Below are 22,957 nucleotides of genomic sequence, written 5' to 3' on the forward strand. Positions count from 1 at the left end.
GCTACTGCCTTTTTGACGTGCTAACACCACGCGGCTCAACTCTAGAATGTGTGCGAGACCACACATTTTTTTTAACTGTCTCACCGGGCCACCTACCCATGTGCAGCTCGGGCAGGTGCTCGACGACGGCCCAGCACGGGTCCATGGCTGTGTGGTTCTTGTCGGCGAGCAGCCGCGCCACGTGGCCCGCCGTCATCGATTCGTCCACCAGCAGGCTCTTGGAGCTGCCGTCGCCGCCGAACGCCTTGATGAAGAGCTTCTTCACACTCGCCTCCCTCATCTTCTCCAGTGCGATCTTTATCTTCTCCGCCTTGGCGCGGCTCGCCACGTCCATCTGCGACACCAAATCGGTCAGTACCACTCCCCGCCCGAGATCCGGCTGCCGCGAGAGAGGTCAAAGTGCAGTTTTTTGTTAATAAAATGAAGTGGTCCGACAAAAATTAAGTCAATCGGTCGATCATTTTAAATATTTTAATTTTTTGTATGTGATTACCCTATAACTGAGAAGTTCAAAACAGTTTTTTTTTTTTTTTTAAATTTACCTTTCACCTTTACTGACTGGCGGCCATTTTTGTTTTTAAGAGTGTGATGATGTTTCAGTTTAAAGACATAAGCAAAAATACTATTATCTCTGCACTGGGTTAAGTTACAACATTGCAATTGGCACAATTGTTTATAGAAAAGTGTCCTCTACAACATTGTCTATTACAGAAAATACCGTAATTTCAAAAATAACCAGTCAAATTGACCTCCAAAGTTCGGTATCCAAATTTTCAAAAATCCCCTTTTTAGGCCCAAAAATAACAAACAAGGAGTTATTATAGTATTTTTTTCGTATAGGTAGATGTCATATAGAGCAAGAACACTTACAAATGTTTCCTCGATTTTTTATGAATTTTTGAAATTTGAAAATTTTGATTCTTTTGTAAAGTTTAGTGTTAGTTATCTCAGGTGGTAGTGAATATAAAAATATGATTTTTGCAAAGATTACATCAGATTAATACTTGTTCCATAGATCATGAATACGACACTTCGTAATATGTGGAACGTGTCAGGTTAATGAAAGATGTCTGTACAAGATATTACATTACACAAAATATTGCATAACACTAATGCTTAAGTTAGTTTTTTTCCCTCCCTTCATTTATATCTAAAAATTCAGCCAATGAGTAGGAGGAGTTGTCATCTAGAACTTCTTTTAATTTATTTTTAAATGTTGGTTTACTATCTGTCAGGCTTTTGATGCTGTTTGGTAGGTGACCAAAGACTTTACCCCCTTCTGTGCCAAAGTCAGATTTAACCCTGCATAGTGAAGAACATCCTTTCTCCTGGTGTTATAGCTGTGCACCTGCTGTTACTTTTGAACTGGACTGGATTATTAACAACAAATTTCATAAGTGCATATATATACTGTGAGGTTACTGTGAGGATCCCTAGATCCTTAAATAGATGTCTGCAAGATGACTGTGGGTGGGCTCCAGCAATTATTCTGATTACAGGTTTTCGTGCAATGAATACTATTCTACTCAACGATGAATTACCCCAGAATATGATACCATACGAAAGCAGTGAATGAAAGTAGGCATAGTAAGCTAATTTACTGAGATTCTTATCACCAAAATTTGCAATAACCCTAATAGCATACGTAGCCGACCTCAGACGTTTCAGCAGACCATCAATGTGTTGCTTCCAGTTTAACCTCTCATCAATGGACACACCTTAAAATTTTGAAAATTCTACCTTAGCTACAAACTTCTGTTCAAAGTCTATATTTATTACTGGAGTTGTGCCATTTACTGTACGGAACTGTATATACTGTGTTTTATCAAAATTTAAAGACAGTCCATTTGCTGAGAACCACTTAATTTTGTGAAGAACATCATTTACAATTACATCACTTAGTTCTTGGTTTTTGGATGTTATTACTATACTTGTATCATCAGCAAAAAGAACTAACTTTGCATCTTCATCAATGTGGAATGGTAAGTCATTAATGTATATCAAGAACAGTAAAGGACCTAAGACCGAACCCTGTGGGACCCCGTGCTTGATAGCCCCCCAGTTTGAGGAATCAGCTGTTGTTTTAACATTACATGAACCACTTATTTCAACTTTCTGCATTCTTCCAGTTAAGTATGAATTAAACCATTTGTGCACTGCCCCACTCAAACCATAATGATTTAGCTTATCTAAAAGAATTCCATGATTTACACAATCAAAGGCCTTTGAGAGATCACAAAAAATACCAATGGGTGATGTCCGGTTATTCAGAGCATTTAATATTTGATCAGTGAAAGCGTATATAGCATTTTCTGTTGAAAAGCCTTTCTGAAAACCAAACTGACATTTTGTTAGTACTTTATTTTTACATATATGGGAGGCTACTCTTTAATACATTACTTTCTCAAAAATCTTTGATAGAGCTGTCAGAAGAGAGATTGGGCGGTAGTTGTTGACATCCGACGTATCCCCCTTTTTATGCAATGGTTTTACAATGGCATATTTCAGTCTATCGGGGAAAACACCCTGCTCCAAAGAGCTATTACATATGTGGCTGAGAATCCTGCTTATCTGTGGGGAACAAGCTTTAAGTACCTTGCTGGAAATGCCATCAATTCCATAAGAACTTTTACTTTTCAGTGAGTTTATTATTTTACTGTTTTCAGAGGGAGAGGTTCGTGGAAATACAGTTGTTTCAAACTGCACAGGTATGGCCTCTTCTATTAGAAGCCTTGGCTCTTCTAGTGAAGATCTAGATCCTACTTTCTCCACAACATTTAAAAAATGATTATTCAAAATATTTCCAATTTCAGATTGTTTGTTAGTACACTTGTCATTCAGTTTTATGGCACTAAAGTCTTCCTGTGGTCTTGGTTGCCCTGTTTCCCTTTCAATAATATTCCAAACTGCTTTAATTTTACTATCAGAGTTACTGATCTCAGACATGATAATCATGCTTCTGGACTTTTTAATAACTTTTCTTAGTACCGCACAATAGTTTTTATAATATTGAACAATTACGGTAAGTACTCCCTCTTGCTGTTAGGTAATTCTCTTTTACCGTTGCAAGCTATTCTTATTCCTTTAGTTAGCCAAGGTTTTTTACATGTTTTCTTGGAATTATGTTTAACGATTTTCTTGGGAAAACAATTTTCAAATACCCTTAAAAATGTATCGTGAAATAAATTATGTTTCAAGTTTGCATCTGGTTCCTTATAGACTTCATCCCAGTTTAGCTGATGTAGTCTTTCCCTAAAGTTTGCAGTATTTGTATTGTTAATTGAATGCACTGCTTTGAAATTCTGATTTGATATACTGCATGGAGCTATGCCATGTGCTGTAACCAGCTGTGCACCATGATCTGAAAGACCATTCTCAACAGGATAAGCATTTATGTCCTTAAACTTATCTTGGTCTATAAAAAAGTTATCTATCAATGTCCTGCTGTTCTTTGTTATCCAAGTAGGAAAATCAATGACGGAGCTCAAATTGAAAGAACTGAGCAATACTACAAGGTCATTCTTCCTATTACACTCTTTCAGGGAATCAACATTGAAATCCCCACAAATGATAATTTGCTTCCCCCTGCCTGACAGATAGCACAACAAAGCATCCAAGTTTTCTGTAAATAGCTGGAAATTCCCTGAGGGGGACCTATACACTGTTACAATTATGAAAGTGCCATCATTTAGTTTAAGTTCAGTGGCACATGCTTCCATATGTTGCTCTACACAAAAAATTTTAGTTTCTAAATTTTTTGCACTGTGGAAGCTTTTGACATATATGGCAACTCCTCCTCTCATCATATTATCTCTACTTACATGTGCAGCTAATTTGTACCCATTGATGCTAACCTTTTGCATATCAGTGACAATGTGATGCTCAGACAGGCATAGTACATCTATTACATTCTCAGTTTCTATATCTTCTAAACAAAGCAGAAGCTCATCAATTTTATTCTTCAATCCCCCAATATTTTGATGAAATATACTAACATTTTTCATTTTACTTTTGTGAGTATCTTGAACTTTTTTAACATCTTTAGTACTTGCCTGGCTGAGTTTCCCACTGGACACTGATCTTACACTAAAAAAGAGTTACTACCACGAGATGTAGTTCCTCCCCCCTTTAAATTTCCTGCTACACCTATGTGATAGCAACGTACTGTAGAAATTTCAACATTGATACCTGTCTGTGAACAAAGATATGAATTTTTGAAAATGAGGAGATAATTGACATTACTCTACAACTGATCTTACGGCAGTTGCCTACTCGTGTGCAATAAGATCTCCCAGTTGCTGTTGTAAGTTCGAGCACTGAAAGTTTCCTTAAAACATTTGTCATTGGTATCCAAACTTTGTCACTGGCAGACTTTCAACCTCTGCAAGCCACCACTGTCCATCAGACACACATGCCAATATGTCATTCAACATTAAAGAGATTTAAATTTACTGACACAATGATCCCCATAAATTTCGGTTTCTGATATCACGCAGCACCGAACTACGTTTTCTGCAGTGCCAAGGAATTTGTGGAAATGCCTTGTTCCTTTTATTGCTCTACAGTTTTCAAATCTGGTTTGAAGTGTCGTTTTGATATGCAGAACCACTTCTTTCATTCTCGATCAGAAAATAGGTAACGCCTTTAATATTATCCTTGCAAAAGACATACATGTACTGTACTGTGAGAATTTGGTCTGTGGTTAGTCTTTGTAGGCTGGCTTTACTTCACGTTCACGTTCTGTTGTACCTCCTACTCCGTCACACGCATTTTTACCACGGCAAGATGCAAGAAATTGCCATTCGGCCTCCAACCCAAAGTATACTTTGCGGCTGCACATATTTGAAAAATTCTTTTTATTCTTATACTGACTACCACTTCCATCTGAGAAGTATATCAGCTTCTCAACCTTGGGAAAATTTTCTTTTATTTTATTAAATACTTTTGAAACACATCTAAGCCAAAGTGTTGTGCTCCACGTGGTCGCCTAGAATGCAAATTGAAGAACTGCAAACTTCATATTTCTCATTTTTAATGTAGAGAATAAATGGATGCACTGTACCCTGGTCAATGGCCCAGTGGTACCCTTGAGTTGCAACCTGAATCACAAATGTAAAATTTTCTGCAAAATCAGCTAGCACTATGCATTCAGTTTCATGAAGTTGTGCTTTTTTGTCCTTCAAATACTTACTTTGGATTTTAGAAACATAGTGGTGACTTTTGAGTCTTTGTAAGTTGTAATTAAAGATTCCAAGTACTCTTCCTGAGATTTAACTACTGTTATCATTATATTTCACTGAAAAAATATGGCAACCAGTCACTTTAAAAGTGGCTGGTTGCCGTATTTTTTCAGTGAAATATCATTATCCACGGCCACGGAGCTCAACAGTCCAAATAAAATGGACAAATTGTTACTGTTATCATTTCTTCCCTGTCAGCTGTGACCCACTGTTTGAAGGTAATACTGTCTGGCATTTCCTCCTCATATTTGGAAACAATTCAATAACAGTTTCCTTACCAGAGCATTTACTACACAAACTCATCATACAGTCATTACGGTTAGTGTCACAACCATTAAATCTAGTAACTCGTCGTAGTTAAGATCACCGGGTTTTGCATCATCAGTTTGTCATTTTTATGATATAAACAAATCCCTGAGGATCCAGCCAAAATACACCACTTAGGGAGGAGGTCACAAAATTTTAACCTTCTAATTTTGCATTCAGGATGAGAATTTTCGAAAGCTACATAAAGTTCATTTAAATTTGACAGTAATACTAGTTTCTGCTTTGTTACTGTAACTCCATTTATAACAACTCATTTGCTATCTTCGCAACCTGGGCACATTCTATTGTTTTCATCATCTTAAAAAAAAAAAACTGCTGGACCTTTTTAATTGTTTCTTCACTTATACCTACTCCTTTCTTCTTTCATAAAACTGGAAGAATGCCTCGCTCTTTCACTAATTTTCGGGTCAGTTTAACCAACCGATGAGGAACGTTGAATTCGTGAACTATTTTTTCTCTTGATCGCGAGTCAGGGAGCAAACTTAAAATTTTAACTTTTTCCTCTTTAGATATCACTGAACATTTAATTTTTAATTTCTTTATTAAGCTCAAATATTCAATGTCACATGATGCTGGTGGTAGGTTTTCTTCTTCTTTATTAATAATGTCGGTATCTCTATTATTAGACCACGATTCCAAGTCTCTTCTAATTTTGTCTCAAATTTGTTGTCCCTATTTTCAATAGTTGCTTTTCTTTTTCTGCTAATTAATTTTATTATTTTCGAAGCAGGAGATACATCTAACTTAGATCGAGAAAAATCCAATATGTTAACAGCTTCCTCATTAGGAATATAAATGTCATTTACAAGGTTACACGATTCTGGTTCTGGATTCACAACAAATATTTTTGAGTAACAATTTGGGCACAAGGAATTTTTAGGAATCGCAGTCCGTTTCACTTGGGAAGCTGTTTCACTCTCACAAAACAAGGACAAATGTTCAAGTTTTATTTCCCTCAACCGTTTAGTAATAGGCTTTTTATGAACTTTGGAAGTGGATCACAGCAGTTTCTTCCAAAAATTTGGTTGTACTTCAGAATATATTTCTTCTCACGATACTCACTCACCGGTGTTACAGAAGAACATACTCAACATTTAAACAAACTTTGTCTAACTTCATCAAAGTTATAGACATCTTCAAGTTTTTTTTAAACTGAACTGTAAACTGTTTCGTGACACACTTCACTTGCTATCTGTCTAACAGAGCACTGTTCAACCAATGTTATTGCATTCCAGTTAATCTCTCAAAACTAATTACAAATTACACACAGAACAAAGCACATAACACATTTTACACTCTCGATGAAGTACATCCACTCCAACTGAGGTTTCAGAACAGACTGACTACAACAATGTGGCTTAGGCCCGTCCCACCCCTCATTAAAGCGACCAAGACTTATACAAATAATTGTAAAAACAGTTATTATTATTATGTTGTTTAGGTTTGTTTTTGGGGTTTCAGAAATACTGAGGGAAGAAAGTTTATTTATGTTGCAGATAACGTGGTAGACGTCGCCCGACGATCACCACAAAAGTGGGCGAGGAATAAAACAAATGCCACAAACTACCGCGAGCCGCAGAAGAGCCGGGGCCGCGAGAGCGTCCAGCTTTCTAGGTCGTCGTCGGACGATGTCAAGAAGATATTCTGCTTTCCCTTTGTAAACAATTGATTGAGTTTCGAAAGGTCCGTGTAAAACGTATAGGCAGCTGACACATCCGTGGGACCCGATGCCTGTAATACTTCCACAGTTATGAAAAAGTTGTTAAAAGGTAAAACCAATAGTTCATCATTTATATAGATAAAAAGTAGTAAATATATAGGAAAGGAAGAGTTGCGGCATCAGAACGAAAAGTGATACATCGCTCAGCAACGAAGGAGGACGTAGACTGTGGGCATTACGTGGTGAAAACAAATCAACTGATAAAATAGTAAGTCTGTAATTAAGCATAAAGCCATGTAACACTGCAGATGCCACACCCAGCAATAATGTACTTCTTTATTGACAATTAACCTAAACGTAAATGGGCATTTTCATTACCATAGAACAAAAGTGAAAGCTCCTATTGTATTATTAAAAATAAATAAACTAAATTAATATTGGGTGATAGTGTTAACTAAATATATGTCATGATTAAATGTTATTACAATGAAACAATAAAAGATTTATATAGGCAACAGCCATAAGATCAGTTGTAGAGAAATGTGAGTTATTTCCTCATTTTCAAAAATTCATACCTTTGTTCAGAGTCAGATATCAATGTTGAAATTTTTACAACATGTTGCTCTCATGTAGGTGTACAAACTGTTCAACAATCGTATTTTTATATGCAGTCCCACGTGAGATAACTAACCCAAAACTTTACAAAAAAAATGAATATTTTCAAACTTCAAAAATTCATAAAAAATTAAGGAAACATTTTTAAGTGTTCTTTCTCTATAAGAGGCTAGTAGTGAATGAAATCTAGCCATAGGTAAAAAGTAGACACTCATAAATCACTTCTTGTTTGTTATTTTTGGGCCTAAAAAGGGGATTTTTCAAAATTTGGATAACAAACTTTGGAGCTCATTTTGACTGGTTATTTTTTAATTTAGTGTATTTTGAGTAATAGACAATGTTGTAGAGGACACTTTTCTAAAAGCAATCATGTCAATTGCAATGATGTAACTTAAACCAGTGCAGGGATATTCAAATTTTCACTAATGTCTGCAGACTTGTCATGTGCCAACAAATAAAAATGGCTGCCATCATCCACTAAAGGTGTAAGATAAGTTATTTTTAAAAACTGTTTTGTCCTTCTCAAATATGGGGCATACGCATATAAATAAATTAAAACTTTTAAAAATGGTCCACCAACCGTCACTGGACTAAAAGTTACCGTTTTTTGTCACTGGTTTTTCAGTTTTGTGTTACCTCTGCCTCATTTCACATGCAGTGCTGACCACTAGAAAGAAAGTGCAGTTGCGTAACCCTGCTAAGTAAACAAATGCATTACACATACTCTTTAAAAAGAAAAAAAACTGTAACAGTTACAAAGTCAGCTTAACCACAGTGTCACAAATAGTTCAGACAAAATTGTTGCACTAGCGCCCAAACCTGGCGAGAAAGGCGGACATCTCTGAGATTCGTACGTGTCGTAAAGAGTAATGTTTGTTTCTAGTTCTTTTTCTACATAATTTATGGAATTATTTTTGTATCTGTGTGGTCGGAGCTTGAATAAAATGTGGAGTGACACAAATAAAATAAAAGTAAACACATCCAAAACTAATGAACAAACTGACATGAGCTGCAACAAACATTTCTGACCTTTTTTTGTCCTTCGATTTTTCCTCGGATTTTCCCTTCGGTGGCTTCCTGCTCCAACTTAACAATAAATAGAGTAACCCTCCCCCTTTTTAAACGAGAAAGAACATGCATATAATTTTTTTTTAATATGCTAATTTTCCTTCACTTATTTTCCACGATATTTCTGTGGCTGTCCATTCTTATGATGGGCACACTTCTTGTATAGTAATAATTTTGCACAGAGTCTAATGATTTTCAGTTTCTTACACTTCACTCAATTCTTTAAAAATGAACAACTTTAGCTGACACAATTACTCCATCTTCAAAAGGCCTCCACAGTGAATACTCAAGTGTGTGCAGATCTGCAACAGTAGAAATTGTGGCACCAATATCTCCCGTGTCACGAAACAGTCTCAGTGCTTTTGACATTTTAGTACAGTAGGTGCGTGGCAATTTCTTGCATCTATAAAGCATTTTCAATTGAAGTGTAGTGAAGACAATTTCATATGTTATTGCTCAGGTAGAAAATTTTTTTTTTCTGCAAATCAATATGACTTATTACCTACTAGCCATTTCATTCTATAAAGAAACCAAAATCTTCACTAAATGGCTCTAGGTTAGAAAAGAATCGCAACAAACAGTGATGTAATGCAAAATTTGATCTCCCTCTCTAAGTCCGTAAGAAAGCTAAAGGATGGCAAATATTAATAATAATAATAATAATAATAATAATAATAATAATAATAATAATAATAATCTATTATTATTTCCTTCCTTTCTCAGACGTTATGTCTGGTTAAAAATGGAAAGTGACGCGGACCTTGATCAAGCGTGACTTCCTTTTAACTGTACGGTATATGTTACACTGCATTTAGGAACTTTCAGGTAATTGAACATGTATCAATAATTACAGATTTATGTAGTTGTATATATACGTTTGGATGTAGCTGTATTGCGTTTATGTACTGGTGGATATTGTGTGGTATGACTCCTGTAGTTGATAGTATAATTGGTATAATGTCAACCTTATGCTGATGCCACATATCCTTGACTTCCTCAGCCAGTTGGATGTATTTTTCAATTTTTTCTCCCGTTTTCTTTTGTATGTTTGTTGTATTGGGTACGGATACTTCGATTAGTTGTGTCAATTTCTTCCTTTTATTGGTGAGTATGATGTCAGGTTTGTTATGTGGTGGTGTTTTATCTGTTATAGTGGTTCTGTTCCAGTATAATTTGTATTCATCATTCTCCAGTACATACTGTGGTGCATACTTGTATGTGGGAACGTGTTGTTTTATTAGTTTATGTTGTATGGCAAGTTGCTCATGTATTTTTTGCTACAGTGTAATGTCTTCTGGTGTATTCTGTATTTGCTAGTATTGTACATCCGCTTGTGATGTAATCTACCATTTCTTTTTGTTGTTTGCAAAGTCTCCATTTATCTGTTGTGGTATTGGGATCTTTAATAATACGCTTGCTGTAATATCTGGTGTTTATTGTTTGATCCTGTATTGCAATCATCAATCCTTCTGTCTCACTGTATATTGCCTTTTCTTAGCCACGTGTCGGATGCGTCTTGATCGATGTGTGGCTGTGTTAGATGATACGGGCGCTTGCCATGTAGTGTTTTCTTTTTTCCAATTTACTTTCTTTGTATCTGTTAATGTTATGTGATCGAAAGGGTTGTAGAAGTGGTTATGAAATTGCAATGGTGTAGCCGACTTATTTATACGAGTGATTGCTTTGTGTATTTTGCTAGTTTCTGCTCGTTCTATAAAGAATTTTCTTAAATCGTCTACCTGTCCATAATGTTGGTTTTTTATGTCAATAAATCCCCTTCCTCCTTCCTTTCTGTTTAATATGAATCTTTCTGTTGCTGAATGTCTGTGATGTATTCTATATTTCTGGCATTGTGATCGTGTAAGTGTATTGAGTGCTTCTAGGTCTGTGTTACTCCATTTCACTACTCCAAATGAGTAGGTCAATATTGGTGTAGCATAAGTATTTATAGCTTTTGTCTTGTTTCTTGCTGTCAATTCTGTTTTCAGTGCTTTTGTTAGTCTTTCTCTATATTTTTCTTTTAGTTCTTCTTTAATATTTGTGTTAGCTATTCCTATTTTTGTCTGTATTATTATTATTATTATTATTATTATTATTATTATTATTATTATTATTATTATTGTTGTTGTTGTTGTTCTTTTTAATGCTTCTTTAATATTCTGTCAAGTGTGACACTTTGAAGTACACATTCCTGTAACAGTTCGAGATGTGCACACGGAAGTCTTTGACAGGAGTCTACTATGGAAAAACCAAGATGGCACTACACAAAACATAATGGTCTTCCACTAGTGGGTTCCCCAAATTAAATAGTAAAATGTTACCGTTAAAATACAAAGCTTACTGCCACACGTAAACAAGGCGAGACCCCTGCTGTACTGTTGTAGCATTAACACGTAGGAATAGGAACACTTATGTGGCAGAAGAGGCGCCCGCACTCACCTGCGAAGTCGGCGACACGGGCTGCCCCACCTTCCCGGGGTCGGCTGCTCCAGACGCGGCCACCGCCCGCCCGCCGCTGCCGCCGCTGGACGCCGAACTCTCGCTGGAGAGCATCGACACGTTGTCCGAGAAGGCGGAGTCGTTGTCGGGGCTGTCCGTCCGCATCACTGCCGACAGAGTGGGCGCGTGACGGAATGTGCCGTACTATTGTACGGACAGAAAAGATAAGTAGATGAAAGAGAGAGTGCAAGTATCTTACGACACGGGATGTCTGTTTTAACTCTAAACTACAAAGTATCTCAAAATGGTGCACCATACGAGAAAAGAGTCGTAGGTAAAACACCGATATTAGTAACGGGGACATGTATAAGTGCTCCAAGTGGCTACCTGGCGCATGGGAGGGGTCGACACCGTATTTATAAATAGGAAACCCACTTTCGTTGCACGTTCAAATTCTACGGTGACACAATACGTACAGTTCGCTCGAACCGGTGTTTTCCACCCAGTGTGTGTCTTTCTGGAATTGATAACAGATGTGTTTTGTGTTCTAACCTTTCATATGTGTGTTTGAAATTTACTTCAGTGTCGAAAATTTGACTGTACAATAAAGTACGGTCGGGATGAGTGACATTCCCCGTCCCCTCGCCAGACACCGTCACCGTGCACAACATTGGCGAGTATCGGTGGCAGGCAGGTGTGTCGCTACCGTTTCCCAGCCGTTTTACCTCGTTACGGAAGTAGCAGTTTGTACTCTGACAGTGCGAGTGTCGCAGCAGTCAGGCACGCACACCGGATTCGGTCACTGTCTACGTTACCGTACGACTGGCTTATTTTACAGAAATCTCAGTGTCCGTTAGTAGAACCACATTTGACACATTCGAGTAACCTCCGAACACAGAGGTTTACATTTCCACTGTAAATGAAACGAACAATTTAACGCGTCGATTCTTAATTGGAAAAACCAGAACACTCGATATTTGTGAATTATGACGCCACCCACTACGAGAGGGGAAACAGTGGCCCGAGTGTACAGTACGTATTTTTTGAGAAAGAATATGAAAGTGGAATAAAATGAGCATCTCATTTCGAAATACAAATTGGATTGCCACCCATGCTGGGAATGAGTTGTGTGTGTGTGTGTGTGTGTGTGTGTGTGTGTGTGTGTGTGTAGGGGGAGGGGGGCAGCGCACATGCCCATTGTCCCATTCTGAGGAAGGCCTTCTCGGTCGAAAGCTTACTCGTTTGACAGTTTTCGTGTAGTGCCCGTGTCTGACTTGGCATCTCTGCTACGTGTACACTAGTAATCTACACCTTTTATAACAGCGCCATTGTTTACAGTATTAAATTTATTATCTCGACCCAACCGACAGCAGCAGGGCCGGTCCAACTGGAAATACGATGGAAGTGCAGTGCCAATTGGTCTGCATTGTCACTACAGCTCTATTTGAGGGGAGAATACTCCACAGTTTGTTCGGATTCTTTTTTCCACCTTCCACCTGCGTCATTACAAATCTCCCGCCGTTTAGACCGATCCCGGAGGTAACGTGGACAAAATACGGGCAGTCGGAGGTGGTCTACAGCTCGTACAGAAATAAGACTGCAGCTATGGGAGTCGGGCGGCACGGGCGAGTGGCCGATGTGCAGATAGGACTAATCCCCAATTTTGTTCGGTTCGTATACTGAGTAGGTAGTAAAAAAAAATACCGCGGAAAAGTTTAGTAAGGTTATTAAAGTCGATCCAGGAGAAATTAACACACCGGAGGTTTGACGACGACACCGAAATTCTGTCAGAGGCGGCGAAGGACTCCCGAGAGTAACCGAACGCAACAGACAGAGTCTCGAAAGGAGGTCCTAACGGAAATGTGGACAGAAGCAAAACGGGGTAACAGAATGTACTCGGAATGACATTATCACTCTGCAGCAGAGTGTGCGCCGATGCGAAACTTCCTGGCAGATTAAAACTGTGTGCCGGACCGAGACTCGAACTCGGGACCTTTCTCTTTCGGAGCGCGTCCTCTACCGACTCAGCTACTCGAGCACGACTCACGCGCCGTCCTCACGGTTTTACTTCTGCCACTACCTGTCAGGACGGAGCGCGAGTCGTGCTCGGGCAGCTCAGTCGGTGGAGGACTTGCTCCGAAAGAGAAAGGTCCCGAGTTCGAGTCTCGGTCCGGCACGCAGTTTTGTCTGCCAGGAAGTTTCGGAATGTACTCAAATTAAACTAGGTGGCGCTCAGGTTATCAATTTCGAAAGGAGATACTGAAAGTAGTTGAGGAGTTTCATTATTTGGGGGACAAGATACGCGAAGATGAGTGAAATACTGGAAGTATAAAATGCAGGACGGCAACAGCGAGAAAAATGTTTCCAAAAAGGAGATGATAACCTGAAGTGTCAGGAAATGTTTTCCTAAGACGCTAGTCGGGAGGGTAGCCTCGTACAGAAGTAAACTGTGACAGTAAGCAGTTGTATTAGGCGAATAGAACAGGTAACTAATGAGGAGGTAGTTAACGGACCGAAGGGCGCGAGCGGTGGATAAGGACACGTCCGGCCAGTTCGGTAGCGGAGGTAAGTGCGAGGAGTAAAAGTTGTCGAGGGGGACAGAGAGGTGAGAAGGACGAGCAGGTACGACACTCACCGCGCCGGCTCTATATTCACTCCCACCAATGCCCTACATTGCAATACTTACTGAAGAAGTCGCAAAGCAGTTTTTATTTCTGTCGGTGTCGGCTGTTGCACTTAGCTACATACATAAAAATGTAAATGTACATTTGTACAAAGTAGTAAATCTTCAAAAGTTTGCTCTGAAATTACAATTGTGTTGCACGGAAATACTCGCGTGTTTTTATATCCCTATTTTTGGACCGAGCGAGGTGGCGCAGTGGTTAGCACACTGGACTCGCATTCGGGAGGGCGACGGTTCAATTCCGTCTCCGGCCATCCTGATTTAGGTTTTCCGTGATTTCCCTACATCGTTTCAGGCAAATGCCGGGATGGTTCCTTTGAAAGGGCACGGCCGACTTCCTTCCCAATCCTTCCCTAACCCGAGCTTGTGCTCCGTCTCTAATGACCTCGTTGTCGATGGGACGTTAAACAACATTAACCTAACCTAACCTATCCCTATTTTTAATGCATACAATACGCAAATAAATATGTAATATATTAAAGGGGAAACATTATTACCAAAAATGTCTAAAAGTTACATTTTCACAGGATACTCTAGTCGACATTCAGTGGGACTTTTACACATATTCTGTGCATGGAACAACAAAAAAGAAGGCTGTAGGTCAGAAAGAGGTGGACAGAGAGGTGGTAGCGAACAGGCATTGAAAACAGGAAGGGATATCGTCGGCGCGACGCGACTGTCTGCGAGTCTGCCGGTAGGGTGATGGCGTGCCGCCCTCTGGAGAGCGGCCATTCCCCGCGCCAGCTCCGCAGCAGTGCCTGTGACGTACGAACGGGTCTGGCAGGGCAGAGAGGAGGCAGGACCGCAGCGGAACGTTTCACTCGGCCCGCCACTGACGGCAGTCCACCTCCTTCCAGATCGCAGAACCGACTGACCAGCTGCGGTCCCTGCCGACGGTACGACGAAACGTGTGCCGCGTACGGGCCTTACAGGAGCACTTCCGGGTCCCGAGCCCCGCAGGTTCACTCTCGACGAGTATTCGACTGCCCGTTTGCTCACTCAACCGTTTATCGCACACTGCGGTATTCGACAGATTTGCGGGAGGCAGTCCACGTCTCCGTGAGCTACCGTACTCCGCCGACCGCCGACAAGTTCCCCCACACTTTACCGCGACACCCCGGGCCGACGCGAGAGGGTGCCGCTATAGCTGTAGTATACAGACAAGTCGCAGCATTGGAAAATTGCGGCAAAATGCAGGAAGACCTGCAGCGGATAGGCACTCGGTGCAGGGAGTGCCAACTGATCCTTAACATAGACAAATGTAATGTGTTGCGAATACATAGAAAGAAGGATCCTTTATTGTATGATTATATGATAGCGGAACAAACACTGGTAGCAGTTACTTCTGTAAAATATCTGGGAGTATGCGTGCGGAACAATTTGAAGTGGAATGATCACATGAAATTAATTGTGGGTAAGGCGGGTACCAGGTTGAGATTCATTGGGAGAGTCCTTAGAAAATGTAGTCCATCAACAAAGGAGGTGGCTTACAAAACACTCGTTCGATCTATACTCGAGTATTGCTCATCAGTGTGGGGTCCGTACCAGGTCGGGTTGACAGAGGACATGGAGAAGATCCAAAGAAGAGCGGCGCGTTCCGTCACAGGGTTATTTGGTAAGCGTGACAGCGTTACGCAGATGTTTAGCAAACTCGAGTGGCAGACTCTGCAAGAGAGCCGCTCTGCATCGCGGTGTAGCTTGCTGTCCAGGTTCCGAGAGGCTGCGTTTCTGGATGAGGTGTCGAATATATTGCTTCCCCCTACTTATACCACCCGAGGAAATCACGAATGTAAAAATCAGAGAGATTCGAGCGCGCACGGAGGCTTTCAGACAGTCGTTCTTCCCGCGAACCATACGCAACTGGAACAGGAAACGGAGGTAATGACAGTGGCACGTAAAGTGCCCTCCGCCACACACCGTTGGGTGGCTTGCCGAGTATAACTGTAGATGTATTTCGAACCGAGACGGTCCCACTCGCCTCCTGCAGTTGTCGCCGTCCGTTCCGTCGCGCGAGTGAAGAACTGGAAGTATTTCTCTAAATTGGGCCGCGAGTAGACACAAGAGCCTCGTCGCGTGCCGTGACAGTCTGTGCTTGTCACTTTAAACGCTCACCGTATTAGCAGCCTCGGGACCCTTACAAACAGAGCCGCGTGCGTGCAAGTCAGAAATGTCTCGGCAGCTGAAGCCGGAACTCGTAGCTGCAAAACTGCTGTCCCGTCGACTAGAAACGAGACTCACGGCAAAGCGAGAACTAGGCTGAAGACCGGAAGGCAGCACAGGAGAGCAGAGGAGACGAGGCGAGGGCAGCTACCGCACAAAGAGATTCCTGTAGTGCGACTTTGAATTTCGCCGCGCTACACTCGTTTCCTCAGACAAATCATACCGCCGCAGTGGTATAAGCGCTCGACGGCAGAGAAGATACTAAAATTGTAACTTTTTTTGTTTTCTATCCGTCTTGTCTCTCGAGATCCGAAGCTTAATTCAGACGTAAAAACTTATTAGCTATTCTCGGTCGGATTAAGACGAAAAAACTCATCGATGTGCAGACAAAGCAGGAACGTAAAATTTATTGCACCGAGATGGTTTTAGTTTGTATACATTAGTAATTCCTGGACAATTAAAATTTATTGCAATATTTCGGAGCAGCTAAGACTTTTCACGCAGAAATGAAGTAGGGGATTTTCGAAGACCTGGACGCCGCACGCGAGAAGACATTTTAACACTGCAAAGGATGAACTCTTATCTACGCCATATCCCCCTGTTAATCACATTTTGTTACTCTCTGTTCTCTTTCAAATAATGTTTGTAGTGGAAACTGGTTTGACTTTTGCTCAGAAACGCCACAAGGACCACCCCAACAATAGCTTTTCCGAATCACGAAGTCCGACTTGCATTTGATTGCTTCCCTTTTTTACGGTCATTAACGACTTTAAAAACCCCTCTTTATTCACCAGTGCTCCCACATTTTCACCCTTTTGTTTTCTTTCCTTTTTCTGCCTTATTGAACACTACACGGGCCACGATTCGTAGCCGCATACCTGAGCCGGTGAGAACATTGGCCCGCAAAATGCAGAGGTTTCGAGTCTGAGTGTGGCCCAGCCTGTGCAGTCAGGAGGCAGGGAGGCAGGGAGAGAGGGTCGGGAGAGCCGGTACTTGTTCAGCTGTTACCGTGCTCGCGGCCGCCGTCGTCGCCGTCCGGGTTGGCGCGGGCGCCGTCGGAGCTGGACCGCGAGTGCGTCATCCGGGGCTGCGGCGGCGGCGGGGGCGGCGGGGGCGGCTGCCGCGCGGGGGCGGGCTCACCTGCAACGTGACGGACCGGGGGTGGGGGCGGGGGCGGGGGCGGGGGCGCGGCCGCCGGCAACGCGACTAATGCGGCATCACCACCACAAAAACTGCTGTTACAAATACGAGGGTCGGTCAAAAAGTAATGCCTCCCATTTTTTTCCTACTTAAAAAAATTAAGTTAAGTGAAAAATTTGAATTTGGCGCCATTCCTCAAACCGTCTTCTGCAATCCACTGCAGTAGTAACTTTCTGTGCCAACAGGTGGCAGCACAGCAAAAGTTTGTAAGACGGCCGACATCGATGTTCGTTTGAGACAGCGTTGTGTGATTGAATTCTTGAATGCAGAAGGTGAAACGCCCATACGCATTCATGAAAGACTGAAGAAGGTGTATGGTGTTGTGACAGTGGATGTCAGCACTGTTAGACGATGGGTTCGTCGTTGTAAGGAAGCTGAAGGGCAAACACCGTCGACTGACGAAAAGCGGAGCGGCAGGCCGGTGAGTGCAGTGACTCCACACAACATTCAGCAAGTTGATGACATCATTCGTGGTGACCGTCGGGTGACTGCAGATGAAGTGTGTCGCATTATTTCTCTTAGTAAAGGCAGTGTCATCACGATTATTAAACAATTGGGGTACTCAAAAGTTTGTGCACGGTGGGTTCCAAGAATGTTAACCGATCAGAATAAAGAGGCAAGGAAAACAATAGCCTCCCAACACTTGCAGCGCTTCCGTTTGGAGGGAGATGAGTTTCTGAAAAAAATTGTGACCGGGGACGAAACATGGGTGCATTTTTTTGACCCGAATCAAAGAGGCAGTCAATGGAGTGGCGTCACACAAGCTCGCCGAGGAAGAAAAAATTCAAAACTGTGCGATCGGCAGGGAAAGTTATGGCAACAGTTTTCTGGGATACAGAGGGTGTGATTCTGGTTGATTTTTTGGAGCAGGGATGCACAATAAATTCTGTTCAATACGTCACAACCCTCAAAAAACTTAAAGCACGTCTTCAGCGAGTTCGCCCAACAAAATCAATGGCAGATCATCATCTTTTGCATGACAATGCAAGACCACACACCAGTCGTCACACCTCTGACGAGATTGTCAAAATTGGATGGGAAGTTTTGCCTCATCCCCCATACAGCCCTGACCTGGCACCATCAGACTTCCATCTGTTTGGGCCACTAAAAGAAGCTCATCGTGGGATTCATTTTGAAGATGAGGAGGCCGTCAAAACATCCGTGCGTCAATGGCTTAGGAAGCAGAGCTGTGATTTTTACCGTGCTGGGATACATGCCCTTGTTCAAAGATGGACCAAAACTGTAGAGATGGGCGGAGATTACATTGAAAAATGACAAAATGATCCTCAATCCTGTGGTTTTCAACCTATGTAATTGCATTTAAATTTCCTGACAATTAAACGTAGAAAAAAAATAGGAGGCATTACTTTTTGACTGACCCTCGTACGTCTAATATCAAGGCTACGCTTTAATGTCCACCACTATTTACCGATCGTAATATTTTTGACTACTCTGTGTATGTACACCACTGGCCATTGAGATTGCTACACCGAGAACAAACGCAGATAATAAACGGGTATTCATTGGACAAATGTATTATACCAGAAATGATCACAGTTCATCGAGAGTAGCGACTGGCGCATTGTGACGAGCCAGTTGCTCGGCCACCATTGACCAGACGTTTTCAACTGGCGAGAGATCTGGAGAATGTCGTGGCCACGGCAGCAGTCAAACATTTTCTGTATCCAGAAAGGTCCGTACAGGATCTTCAACGTACGGTCGTGCATTATCCTGCTGAAATGTAGGGTTTCGCACGGATCGAATGAAGGGTAGAGCCACGGGTCGTTAACCCATGTGAAATGTAACGTCCATTGTTCAGAGTGCTGTCAATGCGAACAAGAGGTCACCGAGACGTGTAACCAGTGACACCCCATACCATCACGCCGGGTGATACGCCAGTGTGGCCATGACGAATACACGCTTCCAATGTGCGTTCACTGCGATGTCGCCAATCACGGATGCGACCATCGTGCTACTGTAAACAGAACCTGGATTCGTCCGAAAAAAAAAAAATAAAAAAAAATGACGTTTTGGCATTAGTGCACCCAGGTTCGTCGTCAAGTACTCCATCGCAGGCGCTCCTGTCTGTGATGCAGCGTCAAGGGTAACCGCAGCCACGGTCGCAGAGCTGATAGTCCGTGCTGCTGCAAACGTCGTGGAACTGTTCGTGCAGGTGGTTGTTGTCTTGAAAACGTCCCCATCTGTTGACTCGGGGATCGAGACGTGGCTGCACGATCCGTTACAGCCGTGCGGATAAGATGCCTGTCATCTCGACTGCTAGTGATACGAGGCCGTCGGGATCCAGCACGGCGTTCCGTATTACCCTACTGAACCCACCGATTCCGTATTCTGCTGACAGCAGACGAATGTCGCGATACGACAAACCGGAGTCGCGACAGGCTACAATCGGACCTATATCAAAGTCTGAAACGTAATGGTACGCATTTCTCCTCCTTACACGAGGCACCACAACAACGTTTCACCAGGCGACGCCGGTCAACTGCTGTTTGTGTATGAGAAATCGTTTGGAAACTTTGCTCGTGTCAGCACGTTGTAGGTGTCGCCACCGGCGCCAACGTTGTGTAAATGCTCTGAAAAGCTAATCATTTGCATATCATCACAGCATCTTCTTGCTGTCGGTTAAATTTCGCATCTGTAGCAGGCCATCTTGGTGGTGCAACAATTTTAATGGCCAGTAGTGTATTTGCACGAACTGTTTAGACGTAATTCGTAATTATTTACACGAAATCATTTTCTTAACATATACAAGGTGTTGCAAAAGACACTTTACAAATTTGAAAATTCGTATAAATTTATTGGTGTTACCTACAGAGGTGACTGTAGGGTCAATTTGTAGGGAAATTCGTAGAGTTTTGTCTGGCACAGTCCGCAAGGGGCGCTTGCAGCAGCTACTGCCTCTACTGGAGCCGAGCGTGCTGGCCGTGTCTTTCGGTTCTCACAATCGAATTCGGCGACAAGAGTTGAGCGTAATTTCGGTACGGCCCACGCTGGAGGTCCTGCTGGTGGGTTTACAATTTACGAGTGCCACAAATGTTTTGTAGAGACACGGGGAATGGTCGGGTCGTCTGTGCACGTGCGACTTCCGTGTCCAGCGAGTCAGACAGCCATTTATGGACAGCCCTACGAAATCGAGACCACAGGTCGATTGCTTCTCGCGAGGTGGCGCCAACACGTGGCTGGCGGCCGGCGCTTTGTGAGTGGGCGCTTTGCAGGCCACCAGTGGACGGCCGCGACGCGCCAGCCGCCCACGCTGCACCCCCGTGCCGGCTCCCTGGCTGCACCTGGCCGGGCGAGGTGGCACAGCCGACTCGATCCAGCGTCCCACCGTCCCCATTAGGGTTTTGCGCCATTTCCGTAAATCGCTCCGGGCCGATGCCGGGACGGTTCCTTCTTTCCCCGCCCTTCCCGTTTCCTCGAACCGATACGGATCCTCGGACAGCTAAACTCGATCCCACGGCGCACCTGCTCTGCACCTCTCCACTGGCCGCACCCTCAGCCGACGTGGCTCCCACCTGCTGCCCCTCGTCCTCCCCTCTCCCTCTCCTCCCTCCCTCCTCCCCCCGGGCTTCCCCTCCCCCCCTCCCGTATTCTCTGCTACGCCCTCCCGTCTCCCACCTTTCCCCCTTTCGGCAGGTCTCCGGACTCGTACACGTAGTAAAGTCGACATTCGCACGAAGGAGACCGTCGGCAGTGTTTCGCGCGTGTGTGTGTGCCATCGTGATAGTGATCGATTCTGTGTTTCGTGATTCGTGCTCCTTCGTTCGCGCGTGCCATTTCTGTATTCTCTCTGTGTCCGAGTGCGGAACGTTTTCCTTCGGACGCTGCATCCGTGAACGACTAGGCGTATTTTAAATTTGCGCGTCCGATGTCGCGTATCCACCGTGTCGTTTCCTTTTCGATGTCTCCACTCGCATTACCTGCACCATCTGTCGCCGAAAAGCGTCGTAATTTTGCCGCTGTCGGCCTACCATCGTACAAGGTGACAAGAGAAAAAAAACAAACCCGCGCGCCGGGTTATCGCACAGTGCCACGTACTGGTGCGACGAGACGGCGTTATCGCCACCCGCCAGAGTTGGAAAGGCGGCGCCGCACCCCGTGCTGTGATGTCGGGCTGACACCCACACCCACACCCCCACCCCCGCAACCGCGACGTCAGCGGCGCCGTCGCACTGCTCGGGGTGACGGGCGGCAGTTATGCAGCGAGAGGCGCGGCGCTGTGGCTCCAGACGTCCCGGCGCGGGGAGCTGTCCGGTACGACACGGGGAACGTACTCTTCGGCACAGCAATTGCCTGACACTCTCTCCCAGACCTGTGCGGTTCCGACGTTTAGTCTGACCCGGCGTGTCTTCCCCGCGGCGCCTCACCACACCACACCGTACGAGGTGTGGCTGGAGAGGCTGCACGACGGGCTCACAGCTGTACAGCGGTGCTATCTACCTGCTGCTCAGACGCATCTCCTTCAAAAGGGACCCCTCCCGACTGAACACACCGACCCCGACGGTGTTTCCACTATCGGAAACATTCCTGGAAATTTTTTCCCCGGAGTGTGTTAAGGACGCTCTGCGTATTTGCCAGGATGTCTACGATCGAGTCAAATCGCGGGAAAATCGGTGAAAATGTCAGTTTAGGAAACAGGTACGAGTCCGCGAAGGCCAAATCGCGGGAAGCACACGAGTCCTGAATTTGGTCAAAAATTCAGAGACGGAGAAGCCACGGTGAGCCAGAGCGCTGTCACCGTCGTGACGGTCCGTCACATAAATATTGACATTTTCAGAGGTTGTAAATAGTAGTTTACGTATTATATGAATGTAATTAGTGTAAAAGATATGGTTAATGTCCTTGAAACAACTGATACGCAGCGATAGCATCTTTATTTAATGGCTATGAAAATAAAAAAAGGATCGAAAGAGACGCGATTGTACACACACAGTTTTATTTCCAGATACGCAAGGCAGCCATTGAGCGGCTACACATTTTATGTAAGTTATTCGTATTTATTGCTAAAATAATATTATTATTACCAAATGAATTTCTTTGTAATAGTTGTCACCTCAATTGCTTGCAGTGGCTAATTATTTTTAATAAGGATTTTTTCAGTAATTTCTGCTGCGAGAAGCTCATCTTCCGATGCAGCCTCTGGTCGGCCATTACGTGCCGAAGTATTAATTTATTTTTCAGTGTTAACAGTAACTGCGAGAGATGTCGTTGTAAGAACCTTTTGAAATTGCAACGGATAATTAATTTTCGTTAAAGTTCATGCTTTTAAACTATACAGATTCCACGAGTTCAGTAAGTTTTATCTTGGCCGCTCTACGGCAACAATCGAAATTCTCTCGAGCCTTGCTTTCCAGTCAATAAATAGAAATTAACAAAATTACATTCAATTCAGTTAACGGCAACTATATTTCAGCCATCACGTTCAAAACCTAAAATTGGTACATGAATAACCTGGGCCCTTCAAGAACCCGTTTCATATTTACTTATGAACGTAAGTAAAAGTGATGAGAAAAGTCAATATCCCCGAGAGAAAGAATCATGCTGATA

General features: G+C 43.0%; 1 protein-coding gene across 11 annotated transcripts in view; it reads right to left on the reverse strand.

Moving 5' to 3' along the window:
* LOC126295474 (amyloid beta A4 precursor protein-binding family B member 1-interacting protein) overlaps positions 1 to 22,957 on the reverse strand; it is a 498,949-nt gene that overhangs the window by 43,485 nt on the left and 432,507 nt on the right. For 9 of the 11 annotated variants that reach the window (XM_049988011.1, XM_049988014.1, XM_049988013.1 and 6 more), the window contains 3 exons: positions 17,201 to 17,332; positions 11,350 to 11,516; positions 97 to 334 (listed from right to left, as the gene is read on the reverse strand). In XM_049988011.1, coding sequence (XP_049843968.1) covers positions 97 to 334; positions 11,350 to 11,516; positions 17,201 to 17,332 — 537 coding nt within the window. The remainder of the gene's footprint in view (positions 1 to 96; positions 335 to 11,349; positions 11,517 to 17,200; positions 17,333 to 22,957) is intronic. The other 2 variants (XM_049988021.1, XM_049988016.1) reach the window with 1 other exon arrangement.

The sequence above is a fragment of the Schistocerca gregaria genome, chromosome 11 (genome assembly GCF_023897955.1).
Source record: "Schistocerca gregaria isolate iqSchGreg1 chromosome 11, iqSchGreg1.2, whole genome shotgun sequence".
Classification (NCBI taxonomy): domain Eukaryota; kingdom Metazoa; phylum Arthropoda; class Insecta; order Orthoptera; family Acrididae; genus Schistocerca; species Schistocerca gregaria.